Source organism: Lissotriton helveticus, chromosome 2_1, assembly GCF_964261635.1.
Source record: "Lissotriton helveticus chromosome 2_1, aLisHel1.1, whole genome shotgun sequence".
Lineage (NCBI taxonomy): Eukaryota > Metazoa > Chordata > Amphibia > Caudata > Salamandridae > Lissotriton > Lissotriton helveticus.
The window spans coordinates 244,990,614-245,012,860 of record NC_136059.1 but is presented as its reverse complement, the minus strand read 5'-3'; the positions used below and the strand labels follow the sequence as shown (position 1 = coordinate 245,012,860).

At 47.0% G+C, this 22,247-nt stretch overlaps 1 protein-coding gene across 1 annotated transcript in view; it reads left to right on the top strand.

Moving 5' to 3' along the window:
* Positions 1 to 708: 708 nt before the first annotated feature.
* The window catches only part of PSTPIP2 (proline-serine-threonine phosphatase interacting protein 2), a 275,577-nt gene continuing 254,038 nt past the window's right edge, over positions 709 to 22,247 (top strand). Inside the window, exon 1 of the mRNA XM_078674746.1 lies at positions 709 to 952. Within this exon, the coding sequence (XP_078530872.1) occupies positions 920 to 952 (33 nt within the window). The 5' untranslated portion in view covers positions 709 to 919. The remainder of the gene's footprint in view (positions 953 to 22,247) is intronic.

Here is a 22,247-nt window from a genome sequence, read left to right as displayed (position 1 = left end):
ACCAGGAGGAACGCAGGCGAGAAAGCCAGTGAAGAGGGGGAAGGGGGTCAGGGAGTTTGGAAGGGGAACAGAGCCGGAGGCCGTCCCTGCCAGGGGTCGCCACGCAGATATGTATCCATCCTCAGAGGATTATTATATTAAGGATATATATTGGCGTGGTGGGGGCCCTGGGGTTTGGTGGCCCTGTGCAGGTGCACAGCTTGACATGCCTAAGGCCGCCTCTGAAGCAGCGATAGTTAGCAGTTGTTTCAAGAAAGCAATTTAATTAACAGGCAAGCTACTGTGTTTGAAATGTACATTTTATGTATGTTCTTACTGCCTGTTCTGTAATTCTCTGCTGAGGAGCGCTCTCATCGCTTGAAGTAAAATTGCAGTCCTATTTTTTTGTGAAATGTTCCGGTTTTTGGCTTTAAAATTCTGGTCACCCTACTCTATCTTCATAATGAAATTAAAGACATGCTTTTATACAAAGAATGCAGGCTCCTAGTAACATTCCACTTTATCATCTTAAGCATTTAACTTTTCTTTTAGTTTACGTTTACATTTTTCAACATCTTCCAATCATCAAAGAACGGCGGCATCAGTAGCTCACGCCGAGGTCGGTCAGCTCTCTTCGCTTCGGTTTATAGTACAGTTTTGTGTCCAGCAGGAGGCAGCAGTACACCTCGCATCGGCAGAACACCTAGTTTGCCTTCGCGGAGCTCATGAGCAGTCAGAGGAGCGGTAGCTCGCCGGCGGGGTTAGGACCCGGGGGACGTGTCCCGCAGCAGAGGGAAGGAGATTTGAGGAATTAAAGAGTTACGGTATTTCTCGGTACAGCAAATAAACGACGAGGATTTTTACCACGACTGATATATTTTTCATTTCCGTGTCGAATCGAAGGAGCAGCACCGTCCTCCAGCGCCGCGAGCTCGACGACATGAAGGGCACCTACTTTAAGGACAACTTCTGGGTAAGAGTCTTGTGCGTCGGCGTGCACAGCACAGCACAGCACAGCACAGGTGGAAGGCAGCTCTCTCACACCGGTTCAAAGCCGGCCGACAGCGGTCTGCTGTGTGCTTTACTGGGTACAGGCAGGGCTCGCTTCCTTCCCCCTGCCTGCTCTCACAGGCAGGGCTGACACATTCCTGCAGCAGGTGTTAGCTACAGCCCAGGCGTTGTGCATGCGTGTGCAGTGTGATGGAGTGTCATGTTGTGTGTCTTTACACAGGGCTAACATCTTACTGTGGGCAGCTCAATGACGTACACGATGTTGGCAATGATTTCGATTTGGGTCCGTTCTGCCAATATACTATACAGCATTATAATAATGGTGTCAACGAAGCTCATTCTGGCATTGTTATAACATATGTTAATGCTGTCTAACGCGATGGTTCTCATTTTATCGGCTTTGTAATGTTGAAAGGAGGAGCTATCCGCGACTTGGCTCCTTGCCTCAGTGCAAGGATATAAACATTTTCACTTTCAAAGTTATGTGTGTGACAGCTGTGACTGCGAGGCAGCGTCACATGATTGCAGTCTGTCAGGGCCCTGGGCGGTCGGCAAATATATATTTATTGGTGTTCGTGTTCCAGTGGGAAGGTGTGACGCTTGGCACTGCCGGTGGCAGGTAAACTATTCCCCTCTCAGAGGAGGGATGTGCCATGGGCGTCCATGGCTGAAAGTTACCTCACTGGCTGATCTGTTCACAGACCCACCCATTCAGATTGCAATAACTTTATTGGGGAGCAGAAGCAGCCACAACGTGCACAATCCAATAACAAAAACAAAAGGGATGAAAAGAATACAATAAATACAATTTAAGACAAAATAGCAAGTAGTCTCATAATAAGAGTACAATAGAGTGCAGTGAAGCGCATACAGAATTGGCCATGCCAGATACAAAGAGATGATGCATAACTCGGAGCGCATTGTGCCTGTGAGCGCACAGCGGCTCTCAGAAAGGAGCCAACATAACGACACGCCTCATCTTCCGTCAATTGTTGTAAGAAATTCAACACTGGGCTAGACGGCCTCAAATTCCGCAAATTCATAAAAGGGATTAAAAATTGTTTAGTGTACTTTTGATAATGCACGCCAAAAAACTAAAGTGCAGCATTGTTTGTCCGGATCTATCGTCACAGGCAGAGGGACACATGCCTGTTCAAATCACCTACGAAATACAGCACTGCAGAAACCTGCTGTGGGCAGAGTTACACTGAACGTCACGAGGCATACCTACTACAATGCATACCTGGTTCAATGCATACCTACTGCAAGGCGTATCTACTACCAGCCATACCTAATGCATGGCATACCTACTGCAAGGCATATCTATTGCAAGGCACATTTGCTGCAAGGCATACCTACTGCAAGGCGTATCTACTACCAGCCATACCTAATGCATGGCATACCTACTGCAAGGCATATCTACTGCAAGGCACATTTGCTGCAAGGCATACCTACTGCAAGGCGTTACTACCAACACTCATACCTAAAGCATAGTATACCTACTACAAGGCATACATACTGCAAGGCATACATACTGCAAGGCATATCTACTACATGGCATAACTACTGCAAGACATACCTTCCTTCTACAACGCATATCTACTGCAAGACATACCTTCCTTCTACAACGCATATCTACTGCAAGGCATATCAATTGCAAAGCCTACCCACTGCAAGGCATACCCACTGCAAGGCATACCTACTGCAAGGCATACCTACTGCAAGGCATACCTACTGCACAGCATACCTACTGCAAGGCATACTTACTACCCGGCATACCAACTGCATTCTTTCATGCAGTACTGCTGAGCAGACTAGCCGTTTAGCATATAATTACCTACAACATTATATTGTTGAGTGGCTTCTATTTTTAAATAAAGAGATGCGTGTGTGCTTCCGGGTTAAGTAACACCATAATGTACATTACAAGGGCATACCTTTTCTAACATACACCGCTAGGTCACACAGTTCTTGACAGTTCACTGTGAGGGTGTATGATAGTAGAGCATGCAGTACTATTAAATGCATACTGTAGCATACAGCACATAGGCTAGCACATAAAACACTAGGGCAAGCTACACAGGCATACAGCACAAGGGTGCACACTATTTAGGCATTAAAGGGCATAGAGTACTAGGATATTCAGTACTGGGTCATGTACTACTGGGTCAAGCAGCAATAGCGTATACAATACTAGGATGTAAAGTACTGGGATATAGAGAACCTAAGCCTAACCTGCAAGACCATGCAGCACTAGAGTACACAAGAACTTGGGTATAAAGTGTAGGAAGCTGCCTCTGTATATACTATACCATAGTAAGGTCCAGTGTGCAGAGAGTCCTGTGACTCCCCAGAGGCTTTACAGAGGCTCAAGTAGATCATACCAATGCTCTCTTTTGTGGTAGTGTGGGTGAACAGTTAGGCTTATAAGAGGGCAGTGCTAAGCATTTGTTGTTCACACACATGCACGAAATGATTACACACACTCAATGACTAAATCCGAGACCAATAGTTTGTAAAAATATTACTTTTAGTATGTTTATTTTATAGAACGTAAGATACAATGTTTGCATTATCACTGTTTTACAATGTAAAAAGTGGACACTGTGCATTTTTCAATCAGTAGAATGTTATCCTATGGGAGGAAACGCAATCAGTAATATGCAGCTAAGTAATCGATTTACACTGTTGAGTTTTGGTTGAAGAATCAGTACAAGGCAAGGTTCAGGTTATTGACCTCACTGCAGCGGCACTGGGGTGGCAGGGTGCAGATGTCAGACTCTGATCGTGTACCAATGTTATCCAATGGAGAAAGGGGTTAAGATGAGTCTTCAGGGGTTAAGGTGAGCACAGGGGGGCCACAAGTCAACACCAAACGTACCCTCTCAGCGGTACAGGGGCGGCCGGGTGCAGAGTACCAGCACAGTGTCAGGTGCCCAATGAAAACAAATGGAGAATCTTGAAATCCGATAAAGGCTGCAGGCTCTGGCCCAGAGGCTGGACGAAAGAAACCTACAGCTGCACAGGTAAGTTGGGATGTGCTGTAGCATCAGGACAGCATCAGTAAATCTCCCCAAGGTCCAGGGACTGTGGATGCATGGGTGTCCTTTTGCGTCGGAAACCAGCTCATCCGTTCGGTTGTGGTTGGGGGGGTCATCGTGCAGAGGCTACAGGTATCGATGTGGAGTCCGGCAGGGGTCACCCCATAAGGGACTCTTGCTCGGGATCGCTAGGGAACCTTTTCTTTACCGGTGGGCCACTTGGACTTGGGCCATGGGCGTAGAGTGCAGAGGTGTTCCACAGGCAGAGCACTTTGTCTTTAACCCCTTGACCACGGCTAAAATTCCGCTGCGGTGCTGGGGAATTAATAAGTGGGCGGGGATCGGACGGCCCCCGGCCGTCCTCTGCACACTCCCACTGTGACGTCGGACGGCCTGGAGCCGTCCAACGCATGTAAGGAGTGTTTTTTCTTCTAAACAGGTCCGCTGTCCACTGGAGACTTAGGAGTCATTTTAGCAGGCACACAGTACTCCCAGGCTTCTGGAGGCTGGGCTGTGGGGCGAGTTTTTCTTTTGTAGCAGGGTCTTTGAGGGCTGCAGACAAGCCAGTAGGGTTGGGGCCAAGTCAGTTGGTGTCTTCAGTCTTCGCTGCTGAACGGCTCTTCTTTGTAGGTTGCTGGTAATCGTTAAATTATGGTTCTGAGATGCCTCTAAATACTAAATTTAGGAGCATTATAAAGGTTAGAAGGTAGTAGCTAGTAGGCTACTAACCTTTAGAGTGACTACACCCTTTGTATGTCCACTCACACTTGGGGAGGGGGCATACACCTCACCCTGTTGGCTTAATTCCTCCAAAACAATATGGATGATTTTGAAAGGAGTGGGTCACCTCAGCTCAAGGCACCTTAGGGGTGGTCCTGGCTGAGGGGGAACACACCTCTCTTGCTTATTAATTTTCACGTTGATCTTGCTGCCAAATGTTGAGCTTGGTGAGGGGGCGGGCATCTCCACTAGCTGGAAAGGCCTGGGTCAGTATAAGAAAAGCCAGGAAGCCTTTGAGGCTCACTGCAGTGCTATGCTGTTCCTGCTTGGGGGTTGGTATGAAGCACCTCCACCCAGAGCAGGCTTTGTTTCTGACCCACAAGAGCAAAAGGCTCTCACCTCGGGGTAGGAGATGGAGGGTCAAAAACATGTCTAGAGGCGGCAAGCTAGTGCAGAACAGTCAGGCACACACTAGTGGTTTGGTAGGTTTGCAGGGGGCACCCCTGAGGTGCACTCTGAGTGCATTTATTAATGAATCCAACATTGGCATCAGTGTGGGCTCATTAACCTGAGATGTTTGATACCAAAGATCTTGGAATTTGGTGAAGCCGTCATGGAGCTGTAGAACTCATATTTGATATTTGATATTTGAGGGGGTATTTCTAAAGCGCAACGTTCGCTCCGAAGGGAGCATCATGGCGCTGAAAATCCTGAAGGCCCAGTCTAGGAGGCAGTGGATGGCTTAGATGGCCGCTTTAGTGAAGTCGTCGGAAAGGTTAAAGATCCAAGTCTTTAGAAGTTTTCTGAAAGGCTTCTCAAGGGTTTGTTGTCTCAGGTATTTGGGCATGCTGTTCCAGGCTTTAATGGCCAGGAAACTTAAAGTTTTTCCACCTTTCGTCTTCAAGTTGTACCTGGCGGGGGACATGAGGTTGTCCTGGGCTGAACGGAGGGATCGACTAGGGTTGTAGTGGGGGAAACGTTTGGTTAGATATTTTGGACCAGTTGTGCTAAATGCCCGAAAGGCAATGGTAAGTATTTTAAAAAGTATTCTTTTGTGGAGAGGGAGCCAATGCAGGGAGCTTAGGGCTGCGGAAATAGATGATTTACGGGGCAATTTTAGGACAAGTCGGGCAGCCGAGTGAAGAACACTTTGGAGTTTGGTTAGTGTGGACTTTTTTGTCCCCGCCAAGAGGCCGTTACAGTAATCAAGGCGTGAGATTATGAGAGCCACTGTAACTGTTTTTCTGGCGTCGAGTGGAAGAAAGTCAAAAAACTTTCTTAGCGATTTTATTATTCCAAAGCATCTGCCGGCAACATTCCTGGCGTGCTGGTCGAATGATAAATCTGAGTCGAATAGTACACCGAGGTTCCTAGCTGTGGTTACGGTCTGGGGAGGTGCCACAGAGTCATCCGGCCACCAGAGGGCTGGGCAGAAGGAGGAGTTTTTGCCGATGGGGAGGATCTCTGTTTTGCTGGAGTTACATCTAAGATGGTTAGTGTTCATCCAGTGGAAGACCGCAGTTAAGCAGTTTTTGAGATTGAGCTCGGCATTGGTTGAGTTATCCTCTAGGGGTACTATCAGCTGCGTATCATCGGCATACGATGTTACCGGTATGCCGAATTATTCAATCAGTGATAGGAGTGGGATGAGGTAAATATTAAAGAGAAGGGGACTCAGGATGGACCCCTGAGGTACTCCGGAGGAGACCTTTTTCTCTTTGGAATGGAAGGGGCCGAGAGCGACAGTTTGAGACCTGTCGGTAAGGAATGATTTTATCCACGATAGAGCTGTTTCTGAAATCCCTATGTCCATCAATCTGTTGATTAGGATGGAATGGGATATGGTGTCGAACGCTGCTGTGAGGTCGAGAACAATAAGAATGGCTTTCTTCCTCTGGTCTTGCAGCGTTTTTATTGTATCTGACAATTCGATCAGAGCTGTTTCTGTTGAGTGTTTGGGGCGGAAGCCAGATTGTTGCGGGTGGAGTATATTATGAGCTTCCAGATAAAGCTTGAGTTCTCTGTAGACCAACTGCTCGGTTATTTTTCCCAGAGCCGGGAGAAGTGTGATTGGGCGAAGATTGGTCAGGTCCGACGGGGATTTGTTTGCCTTCTTCATGAGAGGTTTGACTATACCTTTTTTCCATAGGCTAGGGACAGAACCGGTGCTAAGCGACAAGTTGACTATGTCGTTAATAATGGGATTTACCACGTCAATGAGTTGGTGGAGAATCTTGGGAGGACAGGGGTCGGAAGGGGAACCAGACTTACATGTTAGAATAACTTCTCTGGTTTGAGCCAACGTGACCGGGGTGAAGTTTCTAAGGCTACCAGCTAGGGATTCTAGTTGATCAGGAGTAGAAGCCCCTTGAGATGTTTGTGAAGGGGGGAAATCAATTTGGATGGAGGCGATCTTTTCATCAAAGTAATCTGATATTTTGTCGCAAAAATATTGGGAAGGGGGGATTTCGGTTTGAAGTGATTTGGGCTGGGTGAACGATTTTACTATTGAGAACAAAGTTTTTTGTTTCTGACTGGCTTCTTTGATGGCGTTGACGTAAAAGATTCTTTTAGCAGATTTAATGTTGGAAAGGTAATTTTTCCTTAGTTAAATATAGGAGAGGCGGTCGTCATTGTCGTATGTTTTGCGCCATTTACGCTCCGCTTTCCTGCACAGTAGGTGAGCGGTAGCTAAGTCAGGGGTGAACCATGGGGCATTGGTTTTAGTTTTTTTATGAGTTCTACAGAGACAATTTATAGGGTTCCGGTTTTTAATTTCTTGTGAAATCCAATTATGGAAAAGGCTTGCGTCAAATTCGATGTTACCAGATAAAGCGGGGGACTGGGAATGGGAAATGGGGTTAAGAGTAAAGTTTTCTTGGACTTTTTTCCAGTTGACGGAGTTGTCACGATGAGATTTAATTTTGTTGACGGTTTGTGAGCGTACATTTATAATATGGAATGGGATCAGGCTATGATCTGTCCATATCTGGGGGAGAGGGGGTAGGGTAGTGAGTGGGGGGAAATTAGTGCAGACACCGTCGAGGGTATGTCCTAGTAAATGAGTGGGTGAAGTGACACTTTGTTGGAGATTGAAAATTTCGAGGGTCTGTAGAAAAGTGTTGGTTTGTGAGTCGGATAAAGACTCAAGGTGTAGATTAAAATCCCCGAGAAGAGTAAAGTGTAGGTAACGGACTAAGAAGTGTCCCAAAAAGTCGCTCAGAGAGTCTAGGAACTTGGAAGCATTTCCGGGTGGACGGTAGATCAAACCCCCTGAGAAGGAGAGGGATTGACTGAGTTTGATGGAGAAGCCAATGCTTTCTGTGTCTGTTAAAGGGTCTAAACTAAACGTATGGCAGGAAAAGGTGTTTTTCAGTATAATTGCAACTCCTCCGCCTCTACCTTTCAGTCTATCATGTCTAAAGAAGGAGAAGCCCTGGGGGAGGGCAATGGCTATGTCCGGGTTGCTGTCTTCCGTTAGCCAGGTTTCTGTAATCATAAGACAATCAAGATCATAGTCAAGGATGAGGTCATGAATGTCTTGGCTATGTTTACACATAGACCGGGCATTTATCAAACCACCTTTGAAGGGAGGCAAGGAGTCCCTGGGAGGGGGTAGGGGGGTGAGTGAGTGGGCTGGGTTTATAGTGGAGGACCAGCGGCAGTGCTTACAGCAGAACGAGCCGGAGAAATTTGATACATTTGATAAGTCCAGTTTGCAGGGGCAGTGGTTGGTCCCCCGTAGTCGGTGAAGATCGCTAGAAAGGTACCTGATGTGCGTGATAGTTTGGGCAGGGTTTCCAGCGCCTGTCGCGGTCTTGGCGCGGACGGGCGCAGACGGGCTTGCCTTAGGCGCGCCTTCGGCGCGCAAACGGCGCTCCCGCTGCGCTCGTCCGCTGCGCTTCCTGTGCATGCACATTTCTAGCAGAAAAAGGGGGCGTGGTCAGCGCGCACGCCTGGGCTGATGGCGGCCGCTTTAGAGAGTAAGAAGAAGGCGCGACAGCTTTCCAAATCAGCTGTGCGCTACAAGCAAAGGTTGCAAATTAAGGGAGCAGTATTTAAAAATACACAAATAAGTGACACCACACAAGATTCACAAGTTTTAAAAGCAATGTGCAAGAGAATTTCACTCGTACCACCAGCTCCCGGCTTCCGCCTCAGGACTGGGTCAGGAGGTTACTGTCAGACGCTAGTTTTCAGCGTGTTTATAGTCAGATCGGGGGCGTGGCCTAAAAAGGGGGCGTGGTCAGCGCGCACGCATGGGCTGATGGCGGCCGCTTTAGAGAGTAAGAAGAAGGCGCGACAGCTTTCCAAATCAGCTGTGCGCTACAAGCAAAGGTTGCAAATTAAGGGAGCAGTATTTAAAAATACACAAATAAGTGACACCACACAAGATTCACAAGTTTTAAAAGCAATGTGCAAGAGAATTTCACTCGTACCACCAGCTCCCGGCTTCCGCCTCAGGACTGGGTCAGGAAGTTACTGTCAGACGCTAGTTTTCAGCGTGTTTATAGTCAGATCGGGGGCGTGGCCTAAAAAGGGGGCGTGGTCAGCGCACACGCCTGGGCTGATGGCGGCCGCTTTAGAGAGTAAGAAGAAGGCGCGACAGCTTTCCAAATCAGCTGTGCGCTACAAGCAAAGGTTGCAAATTAAGGGAGCAGTATTTAAAAATACACAAATAAGTGACACCACACAAGATTCACAAGTTTTAAAAGCAATGTGCAAGAGAATTTCACTCGTACCACCAGCTCCCGGCTTCCGCCTCAGGACTGGGTCAGGAGGTTACTGTCAGAGGCTAGTTTTCAGCGTGTTTATAGTCAGATCGGGGGCGTGGCCTAAAAAGGGGGCGTGGTCAGCGCGCACGCCTGGGCTGATGGCGGCCGCTTTAGAGAGTAAGAAGAAGGCGCGACAGCTTTCCAAATCAGCTGTGCGCTACAAGCAAAGGTTGCAAATTAAGGGAGCAGTATTTAAAAATACACAAATAAGTGACACCACACAAGATTCACAAGTTTTAAAAGCAATGTGCAAGAGAATTTCACTCGTACCACCAGCTCCCGGCTTCCGCCTCAGGACTGGGTCAGGAGGTTACTGTCAGACGCTAGTTTTCAGCGTGTTTATAGTCAGATCGGGGGCGTGGCCTAAAAAGGGGGCGTGGTCAGCGCGCACGCCTGGGCTGATGGCGGCCGCTTTAGAGAGTAAGAAGAAGGCGCGACAGCTTTCCAAATCAGCTGTGCGCTACAAGCAAAGGTTGCAAATTAAGGGAGCAGTATTTAAAAATACACAAATAAGTGACACCACACAAGATTCACAAGTTTTAAAAGCAATGTGCAAGAGAATTTCACTCGTACCACCAGCTCCCGGCTTCCGCTTCAGGACTGGGTCAGGAGGTTACTGTCAGACGCTAGTTTTCAGCGTGTTTATAGTCAGATCGGGGGCGTGGCCTAAAAAGGGGGCGTGGTCAGCGCACACGCCTGGGCTGATGGCGGCCGCTTTAGAGAGTAAGAAGAAGGCGCGACAGCTTTCCAAATCAGCTGTGCGCTACAAGCAAAGGTTGCAAATTAAGGGAGCAGTATTTAAAAATACACAAATAAGTGACACCACACAAGATTCACAAGTTTTAAAAGCAATGTGCAAGAGAATTTCACTCGTACCACCAGCTCCCGGCTTCCGCCTCAGGACTGGGTCAGGAGGTTACTGTCAGACGCTAGTTTTCAGCGTGTTTATAGTCAGATCGGGGGCGTGGCCTAAACAGGGGGCGTGGTCAGCGCGCACGCCTGGGCTGATGGCGGCCGCTTTAGAGAGTAAAGCTTAGTGACAAGCTCCTAGCTCATGTACTCGGTATGGCTTCATTGTGCACTTATAATGACTAAGAATGGGCTTAGATGCTATAGGGGCATACCTGCTCATGCATTTATGCCCTAACATGGGGTTTAGTGCACCGTGTTTTAGGGCTGTTAAGGCCTGCCGTAGTGGTGACTTACCTAGGCCTCTTGCAGTGCTGTAAGGCCTGGCACACAGGTGATGTGTGCCAGGTCGACTCTTCTCTTTTATCTGCACCAAAACATACAGGCTGCAGTGGCAGTGTACGTGTGTGTTTGGTGAAGGTTCTGATGCGGTGGCATAATACATGCTGCAGCCTTTAGAGATCCTGTCTGCTCACAAGTCCCTTGGTAGAACTGGTACCTTTCACAAGGGACTTATATGTGTGCCAATTGTGGAAATAAAGGTCGTTTTGGGAAACAACACAGGCACTGGCAACCTGATTAGCAGGAACCAGTGCACATTCAGTCAAAAATGCATCGAAGTCGGGGGAAAAACTGAGGGGTAACCATGCCAAAAGGAGTACTTTCTTACATAAAGTAGGATAGCGCATTGTAAGGCATCAAGTGCGAGGCCATGCAGCACTAGAATGTACAATACTAGGGTATAAGGTACTGGGATATAGAGTACTAAGGCATAAAGTGAAAGTAAATGTAGCACTGGAGTAAACAGAGTTTACTAGAGTACATTAGGGCCCTCTGCACTGGAGTATACAACACTAGGGTATAAAGTACTGAGGTATACTGTACGAAGGCATGTAGTACTGCTGGATGCTGCACTAGAGTATACAGTGCTAGGGTATAAAGTACTGAGGTATACTGTACTAAGGCATATAACACTGCTGGATGCTGCACTAGAGTATACAGCGCTAGGGTATAAAGTATTGAGGTATACTGTACCAAGGCATGTAATACTGACGGATGCAGCACTATAGTACACAGCACTAGAGTATAAAGTACTGAGGTATACTGTACTAAGAAATAGCAGAACTGCTGGATGCCGGACTGAATGCAGCACTAGAGTATACAGTGCTAAGGTATAAAATACAGTGACATATAGGGCTAATGCATTCAGTACTACAACACACAACAGAAGCTATGATATTAGGAAATGCAGAATTGGAAATACAGCACTTATGCATACTGTGCTAGTGTGTACAGTGCTAGGAATACTCTTCCATCATTGCTCAAATTACTGGAACATCAACTGCCTGGTTCTACACAGCGTGCCAATGTTTCTCTTTGAAAAGTAATGCCAGGGCCGTAGCTTGGTCAGTAAGATTAGGGGAGATGTGAGCTGCAGATTTCCTAACAATCATTACACCGCGAGTAAGCTGCATTAGAGGGGCTTAAGGGGCAGTGGAAAGTGAGAAGAATGCAGATTGATAGGAGTACTAAGTGAAGGAAACACAATATTTTGTAAAGTAACCAACATTTGGAAGGCTTTCAAAACAGAGATGAGTGTGTGTGTGTTTGTCAGTATGTGCATACAAAAATCATAGGTCAGGGGAGAGGGGTTGGCCTAACGGCTAAGGCGCTCGACCTCGGACCTGGGGATCTGGGTTCGAGTCTCGGTAACGTCACCAAAAAACCTCCTGTGATTCTGGGCAAATCACTTAATCTCCCCGTGCCTAAAAAAAATGAAAGTGTGTCCTCATGTAACGTAACTGGTGCTATGTAAAGCGCTCTGATAACTGATCCGGTTCGGGTCTAGTTCGTGCTATATACAAAAAAAAATAGGTGAAATCGGACAGGCACCTCACCATACCCGACTAAAAGCACCTGTACCCAAATATTCATCAGATAACACATTTATAAGGTGGGTATAACACCCCCAAACACTCCCCCTGAAGCTATGTCCCTGAGTAATGGATATAGACTGTCGCATTTTGCTTATTGTATTCTCTTTCAAGCACCAAGAGGCCATGTTATGGCATACATTGCACTTTAAAAATGTTTATGAACTGCATAAATTTTTAAGTCTCATGATACAATTGCCTGAATTGTGGTTATTGAAAAAAACATGGTCTGAATGTACCCTATGTCTTCTATCAGTCTACGAACTGTGGTGCTGTGTAGCGGACAGGAGGGTATATATATCGAAAAATAATAAGGACCCCCTGTCGGATTGATGTAACAATTCCTAGGGTAGGGCACTATTCAAGTAAAATATATATCCCTAGGCAATTTTCAAATGTATAAACGTCATAGATCACTATGTCTGAATGCCTTTCTAATGCAACTAATTAAAAAAAATTAAGTGTAACAATCAAAACTACATTAATATCATAAAATTAAAAACATTATTTTATTAAAATACAAAAAAATATAAAAGTTCATAGCATGTATCAATCTATTGTTCCTTATCTCATGTGTACAGTTATATAAACGTCGATATTTCTTTATACATTTCTAAAAACAATTCTAAATACAATAACAATGTTCCTTGTGGCAAGTAGAATGAGAGTCTTCGACGCGCACTTCGACGCAAACTGCGTCTTCATCAGGAAGAGCCACACGATGACCTAAACGGCAGGGTCCCACAGATGAAGTCTGGCTCACTATCCTTGAGTGGCTAGGGACTTTTAGATCTTATTCAACACCGCGATCAGGAAGACTTCCCAGAGGTGATCCATAGATGTCCTTCCAGCATGCTTCCTCACCCTTAAGTAGCAGTGTCATGACCAAGAGTTACTCATAGGGAGGTGCTGAGAGGATTGTACAACAACCCAACATGGATATCCTATTGCAAGTAGAAGGATGGTATCAAAGCAATTCTGCAATTCTAGCGCTTCTGCGAAAAAAGTCACACTAAACCCTGAGTGTGAGTTGCACTGTACTGGTAGGCAAGGACGTAGCTTGGCCTGCACCAATGAGGGGTGGGGGTTGGGGGGTGTAAGTTTCAGATTTTTCAACAATCACGCTGGCACATAATGTTAAAATACATTATGCGACGAGAAGTGTGTATGAGAGGGACCTAAGCCCGGGGTAGTGGAAAAGGAGAGGAGTGTGGATTGTTACAAGTATTAAGTAAGACCAAACAAATTATTTTGTAAAATATTGAACATTTTATAGGACTTTCAAAACAGAGAGAGGGAGAGAGTGTGCACATTTTTGTCTGTGTGTATGTAAAAATTCCTTGTGAAATCTGACAGACACCTCAACATACCTGGCTGAAAGCCCCTGTACCCAACTGTTTATCAGAAACTACATTTATTAGGGAGGTGTAATATCCCAAACACCCCCCTGAAGCTACGCCCCTGCTGGTGGGAAACAAACTCCACATCTGTAATTACCAGTAATATGCGGTAAAACACCACTAATACTGTGCAATTACGAGTTAGATCCCTCCGAATAGAAAATAATTTTGTGGCCATGAAATTACCATACAGAACCCCACACTGTGTGCCCTGTTCTAACACTCCCATTAACCACCTGTTCTAAGCAGGTGGTATATACGTGTGGTGGCTTCTCTGCGGGGAGGGTGTGAGGTGTGCATGGTTAGGTGAGAGCAAAGTCGGGCTTTAGCATAAGCGACCTGGGCCCAGGGCGCCAATTTTAAGAGGGGCGCATGGACCTGTATGCATTAAAGTTAAGCCAACAGCAGCGCATTTCACATCTTGTTCCAGCCTTGTCTTGGTCCTTGCCTGTTTGTTTCTGTCTAATTTGCCAGTTTCAAGTGCTTTTAGACCTTCATTAGCATACGGCGGCGATGTTTTGAACCCCCCTGTAGCCCACTTCTGTGCCCTCCCTTCACCCTGATACCTGCAGGTACACATCAATGAGGCAACTAAGTTAAGGGTGATTTAGGTGAGCTGGGGAAGGTCCTGGGATGTTTGTGTTCAGGGGCAAGTCCCTGCTTATCCAGCCACTGACCAGTGAACATTAACCACTTCCGCGCTCATGACGAGCTGGTCCCTTTAGCGCGCATGCGGTTAAAGGGACCAGAGCGGGCTTTAGCACTGGTGGCACCTCCCCCCCCTCCCAAGATTTCCTCCTCAGAATCCCTCACTGCTACCCAGCAAAAGGGCCCCTCATCTCTCCATAGCCCCTCACGCTTACATTTCATTTGTTTTAAAGCGCTGGTAAAGGCTGGCTTTACTAATCCACTCAGCTATCCTCTTAAAATACAGATCTGTTCTTTGCAGCAGCCATATTACCCTTCTGCGCTACTTTATGGCACATCAAAACTGCCACTAGACAAAACTCTGATCTCGCTGTCTAGAAGGAGCAATAATCGCAAGTTATCTTGACATTTTTATTGCTGATTGAAATCTGGAGGCCCAAGGAACTCTGCATCAGCTGCTTTTAAATCGTAAGTTATTGCTAAAGACAGTGCCCTCACCCCTTTCCAGGTCAGCGCCCAGTGCAGCTGCACCACTTGCACTGCTCTAAAGGCGGGACAAAGGCGGGCCTGAACGGGACCAGCTGCTGCCTTCTCTCCGCCCATGGCCAGGGCGCTATCCTACCAAAGGCTGGCTCTGGGGTAGAGAATGGGAAAGATGCCCTGGCTGGGTGGAAGAATTGCATGCTTCTCCCTTGACGCACAAGAGGTTGGGGGAGGGGTTTGAGGGGGATGGAGGCAGAGCCTGGCTGCTGTTGCATACAAAGCCTCTAACTCGGGTCTAGTGTTACCGCATCCGGAGAAACCTGGTGCGTGAACAGCAGGCCAGAAATTCTGCCTGGACTGTGACGTAATCGGGGCATTCAGTGCAGGAAGGTTTCTCTCACGAGCTCCAGGACGTCACACAGGCTGTGCGCGAGCTCTTGGGGGCAGGTTTGGAACAGCTGTGAGCAGGGTAAATGAAGAGATTGGAAAGGCCGGATCATGGGTTGTACCTTTCCCGGATTTCTGCTGGTGCTTGCTCCAGTCATTCAATGACGGGTCTTGTAAAAATTACACCGATGGTAGGTTTTACTGCCGGTGTTTTTTTGGCGCCCTCTAGATGCCACTAGCAGTGTTGCACGCTTTCAGTCAATGATTCTGCACAGAGACGTCAAACTGGTTTCGTTAAGCTGCAGCACAACTCTAGTTTAAAACAGTAATAATCATAAATAATGCCTCTCACGGTCCTTCCGTACCACCCTAGCACAGGCCCCGAAAGCCGTACTCTCTACTGCTGGAGTCCCTCAGGCTGCCCCTGTTCCTCTGGACTCTTCCAGCTGCGGTGGGATAGTTCAGTCCAGGAATCGCTGTGGCGCAAATGACAACAGATCTGCTCTTGAGCCTGAAAAGCAGCGATGCTGGATCAGCAATTAATTCCCACCGGGTTTGTAGGGACAGCCTCACATATTTATAAATAAATCCCCCAGGCCTATTGTTGCATTTTGAAGACTGTCAGCACCAAACATACTCTTTCCATTGGCTGTTCTTCATTCCTTTTTCACCAGACTGACTCCCAAAATATCCAAGGATTCCTCTTAGGGGTTCTACAAGTTCTACCATTTATAAGATGGCTCAGAGTTTCACTTTCTGTTAAAATGATAAATCTTCTATATTTTACCCTAAGGGCAACTGTCAATCATGGTTGGGTGGACACCATTCACTGGGGTGAGAGCCAGTGTTCTCAGCTGGTCCCTCTGATTAAAAAGCAATGCAATCTGAGGCAATGAACTCCTCGATAGGTCTTGGAGAGTGAAACATGGCAGTCAAAATGTTTCCAGTGACGTTGGCATTAGCATGCACATGCTCCAATAGAACACTAGTAGATGAAAGTGTTTTTTCTTTGCTAAAATAAGAGAACATTTTTAACATATATATCAATAATCATTTAGATTCAGGTGTTTTATATCAAAATGTAAGCCCCTTTCATGAGTGTATGACGGTTCTGCCACCTGACAGATCTTGAAATCATACCTGGAAGCATATCTAGAGGAATTAAGGCTTCTCTCCGCTTCTGCTTTAAAGCGGCACCGTGTTTTGTCTGGTTCTTCCTACATGTGCAGAAGTCACCCTTCCGAAGGGCAATACAAGTTTGTGCGTGTGCACTTACTAGTAAGCCTGACCCATGGAGGGCCACATTTGTTGCTGGTGTGGTTGTACAGGGCTAAAGGGTCAATCCATTTACACTGAAACACAAGAGAGTTGTAGCACAAATACAGGCTGCAGGCCTCAGTGGAGGTTAAAAACAAGGGCAACCAGAGTGTGCTCTCACTAGCCAGATTGGATTCTTGGCACCTGCATGAAGCTGAACCTCAGAATTGGCACTGGAATTGACCAAGCGCGGTAGAGGATGACCTTTAAATGAATGTTATGAGGCAGGAGATTTCAAATTCTTGTTCGAGGATTAGCCCTCCAACAAAGTAAATACATGAGTTGACTACAAATGAGCCTGTCTCTTTAACTTGAAATCAAAAATGATCCATGGGCTCCCTTCGTAAACACGGGTGGTGGCCGCCAGACAACACGCATGGTGGCCTCCAGACAACACGCGTGGTGGCCTCCAGACAACACGTGTGGTGGCCTCCAGACAACACGCGTGGTGGCCTCCAGACAACACGCGTGGTGGCCTCCAGACAACACGCGTGGTGGCCTCCAGACAACACGCGTGGTGGCCTCCAGACAACACACGTGGTGGCCTCCAGACAACACGCATGGTGGCCTCCAGACAACATGACTGGTGGCCTTCAGACAACACGCAGGTGCGGGTTCCACAGCACAAGTAAAACACCCTGATAACTTTAGACTTGAGGCCAAATAAGATAATTTGGAATTCAGATAGAGGGAATAGAACGAAAGGTACAAAGAGACTTTGCTATTGCAAACCATGGAATTCTCCAAATCATAACATTTGTGACTACACACTGGCTTTTTTTTTTATATACTATACTCATATTGTGAACATTGGAATCGCGGAATGGGGATGTTAATGGGTCCCCTACTCTTAATTGCAAGTTACAATGTTATTTATCAGTGGTTTGAAGCTGCGGTTTTGAGTTTTAACCATGGATCTGTTTCAACACCTCAAAGGAGGTGGTAACTGCTTCGAAAACAGGAAGGTGTCTCCTTGGAACATCCTGTCGGGCAACCTCAGGGTAGGAGGCAGTGTTCCACAGGAGCACTTCCTGCTCCTTCACATGTATTTCCAAATGAGAAACACTTTTTTTTAAAAGCAGCACCAGTTCCTTTAATAAACACAGGGTACCTTAAAAAGCAAGCATTGGCAAAGCTTCTAGCTCTAGCCTTTTTAAAGCTGGCACTACCCAAGTCATTAGGCCAGGCTACAGCTGAAAATGCCTGGATGCTTCCAACCATGTAGGAGATTGATTGTTGTCGAGGGTTAAGAGCCCAGCATCAGCAGCTAGAGACTGCAAGATGGTAGTGCTGGAGCCAGGAGCAGAGGATTGAAGGATGCACAATGCAGCGCAAAGCTGTGAAAATAAAGCACAGCATGTATAATTATCAAAGGACTTGGCATGGAGTGTCACAGTTACGAACAAGAGCTAGGTGTAGGGGATGAGTTGTGATCCTTTATAAGGCCGGGGTCATCTTTACTAAAACAATAAGCATTGCCAATAGGGCCGGCTTTAAAGTGCAAATGCAAAGAAACACAAGCATGCATAATGCACATTTGTAAGTGCTTGGGTTGGCACGTGTTAGCACTTTACATCTATACGTTAAACATGCAGACATGTGATGGAACATCACTTTAAATGACCATTTTGTGCTTGGCGTGGCTGTTTCGCTCATGGGATAGCTGTTCTCCCCCTCTTACCTCGCACCACAAAGTTCAAGTATAGTGAGTTGCTACAATGTGAGGCCAATAGGAGGGCACGTTTTATTAATATAACATCAGATTGAACATGGTATGTTCTTCTGATTTGTAATCAGTACATTCAGTGACTCGTTTGATGAAGGACGGTGAAGTGTAAGTGTGCAGCGGGAACAGTATGTAGGCGATATGAGCAGATAAACAGCCATGGCTAGTGGGCCAGTGCTAGCTTTTGGATCTATCCCGGAGCGGGCTCTAGATAAACTGTTTCTCTCTGATTACATGGCTGGAAGAGCGAGTACCAGAGTTCTGCTGAAACAATGGGTTTGAAGTATCTGACCTAAAGAATGTCAATGACCTTCAGCAGCGTGGACCTGTTAAAAAAATAACCATTAGGCTGCTTAAGGATGTTTGCTTGTAATGAATTAACAAAATATGTGCTAATCATTTCGAGTACTTAAAAAAATGGCAACTGGATAACATTTCGTTGTGTGTTATGAAATCAGACTGACTCGGTGCATCAGAAAAATACTGAGTTTCAGACACGTCAATTAATCTCTGCTTACTCTTCTTACCATTTCATTATAAAAATAGTAACTCTTTATCTGTGTGCCTGGGAGAGAGTCATGAATACCTCCACTGGCCCCGTGCAGAGTCTACTGCCAAAGTACCTGTGCGCCCTGGGAACGTGTCATGAAGACCTGCACTGGCCCAGCGCAGAGCCGACTGCCACAGTATCTGTGCGCCCTGGGAACGTGTCATGAAGACCTGCACTGGCTCAGCGCAGAGTGCAACAGTATCTGTGCGCCCTGGGAACGTGTCATGAAGACCTGTACTGGCTCAGCGCAGAGTGCAACAGTATCTGTGCGCCCTGGGAGTGCATCGTGAAGACCTGCACTGGCCCAGCGCAGAGCCGACTGCCACAGGATCTGTGCGCCCTGGGAACGTGTCATGAAGACCTGCACTGGCTCAGCGCACAGCAGAGTGCAACAGTATCTGTGTGCCCTGGGAGCGTGTATAAAGAACTGCACTGGCTCAGCGCAGAGCAGAGTGCAACAGTATCTGTGCGCCCTGGGAGCGTGTCATGAAGACCTGCACTGGCTAAGGACAGAGCAGAGTGCTACAGTATCTGTGCGCCCTGGGAGCGTGTATGAAGACCTGCACTGGCTCAGCGCAGAGCAGAGTGAAACAGCATCTGTGCGCCCTGGGAGCGTGTCATGACGACCTGCACTGGCTAAGCACAGAGCAGAGTGCAACAGTATCTGTGCGCCCTGGGAGCGTGTATGAAGAACTGCACTGGCTCAGCGCAGAGCAGAGTGCAACAGTATCTGTGCGCCCTGGGAGCGTGTCATGAAGACCTGCACTGGCTAAGGACAGAGCATAGTGCTACAGTATCTGTGCGCCCTGGAGCGTTTATGAAGACCTGCACTGGCTCAGCGCAGAGCAGAGTGAAACAGTATCTGTGCGCCCTGGGAGCGTGTCATGACGACCTGCACTGGCTAAGCACAGAGCAGAGTGCAACAGTATCTGTGCGCCCTGGGAGTGCATCGTGAAGACCTGCACTGGCCCAGCGCAGAGCCGACTGCCACAGTATCTGTGCGCCCTGGGAGCGTGTCATGAAGACCTGCACTGGCTCAGCACAGTGCAGAGTGCAACAGTATCTGTGCGCCCTGTTAGTAGATTGTGCACTATATAGAATTATAAAGTAAATATGCAAACTAGTTGCTTAAATGTCTTTAAACACTAGAACGCTCCAAGTTTGCTGCCATGATCCTGCACGAGGAGTAAGAGGAGGCAGCCGCAGTGTTCTGTGCATGTCTGTTCACAGCAGAAAGAGTGTGGAGCTCAGCATGAAGCCTGCAAACACTGACTACTCCCTCAAACCTAAAGGGGGAGATTCCCATCTAGCATGTAAAGTTTATCTACTCTAGATGCGATCATGTGCGACCTGAGTCTCCCCAAAGTTGCAAGTAAACTCCAAAGACTGGGGGCAGTTCTGAAGCTGAAGGAGCCCGAGAGAGCGGAGACAGAGCGAGTGTGGTGAAAGACCTGTGCAGTGTGGGGAGTCCCTGAGCAGTGCTAGCTGAATGGGAGGGTGATGGCCATGTTGATCCTGCCTCATGCCAACAAGCTGAGCTTGCTCAGGTAGAATGTTGCGATGCTTGGCATATAAAGCTTAAAGAAATGAATGTGGGTTGACATTGGTACCGGCACTGTCATTGTCAATATTTTAGCAATTTATTGGGACGAAGCAGCACTGATGAGTTGCGCATGTCCCTAAATGCTGCTACGTCATACAGCTTTGTGGAGCCCATCCTGCCGCCAATAAAAAAATAAATGCGTAGAAAGACACTCACTAGGGTAAAAAAGTAAGAGGGAATGATGACATACACAGTGAGACAGTGAATGCCTGCTAAGCAACACTAGCCACTCATAAGGCATTCACTTTCCAGCCATGCACTGAAGCAGACTTCCGGTGCTGCGAGAGTCAGTGAATGGTGGCAGAAAGTTGAGTGGACAGTACTGGGGGCAGGGGGGTTAACCACACAGTGATGCGGTGGGATGATTTGAAACTTCTCAGTGCCGCTGAGAAGATGGAAGGTAGCCACATGTGGGCAGTGTTACTAAGAGAAGGAGAGGGGGTTGCTGCTAATGGGCTGCCAAGCTGGCCACCAGAGGGGCTGGCTAACAGAGGTCTGGTGGTGGGGTGGATTGTGCTGTTTGCCTCAGGTTTTTAGCTAAAATGAGCAGCAGGCACTTTTGTGAGTCTGCCTACATGTGCACCAGATGCTTGAGAAGCTAGGACGTCATCAGGAGCTACAGATGCAAATACAGCTGGGGTGGCACTCGGTACAGGAGTACAACAAAGATACCACTCCAGCCCGAATGCCATAAATTCTGGTTTGTTCTATGGGTGTTTGTGTGGTGCCAGGTAACTATCAGAGTCCTAACCTTGAATGGCAGGGCAGAAGTTGGAAGCCACGCAGCTGAGTGAAATGTCCTTCTTGAGATGCTACAGAGTCCACCCATCAAGGATGCCCTCATCATGTTGACATGGTGACCATCTCGAATGAGAGGATTCCCATTACCTACAGTAGATTTGCTAGATGATGATTGGAGGCAAACATGAGCATGCTAGTCTTTCTGCGAGACTCAGACACATGATTTCTTAGAACTCAACACACTATCTTTGGGACCGGTTTCAGGGCATCACCCTTCATCAGCCAGGCTAGCTTGAATCCAGTGGTGTAGTGAGCATGGGACCCACATCTGGGCAAACCCTTCCCACTTAGGGCGACATATGCACAAGAAACAATTGATGGACAGAACGTTAAACAATGCAAACTCTCACCCCCAGTCACAAGGATCTGGGTTTAAGCCATCATTCTTTTGCTCACCACACCACCCTAGTTTGGACCCAGCCATATGCAAATCAGTCTTGACCCTGTTACTTATGGGAACAGTCCAGCCCAAACTACCATGCCAGGTCCTCCCTGGACTGGAAACAACCGATTTCAGGGCATCAGCCTTCTTCAGCCAGGCCATACAAAATGTGTGGGTTTTTTAAGTTCCTGTATATTTGTTGAAATACAGACAAGCAGACTGCAAAAATGTCAAAAGGACCAGTTGAAAATACAAAATCACAACATGCCAAACAGCTGTTTTATATTGGAAAACGTTCATATAATATCAGAAAATCAACAACAGCGAAATTGCTGCAAATTCAGATTTTTTTGTTTTCTATAATTATAAAACCCTTCTTTTAGCTTTTAACAGATTGACATGTTCTATCCTATGTTTTGTTTAATTTTTAAATGGTAACTTTATTTCAAAATGTGCTAATAGATTGTTTCCTCTCAGTATCCTGACTCATACCCGATTACACCCTGGCACACTCTTTACCCACCCCACTCAAACCTCCCACCTGCTGTCACACAAATCTTTCTTTTCACTTGGAGTAGTCT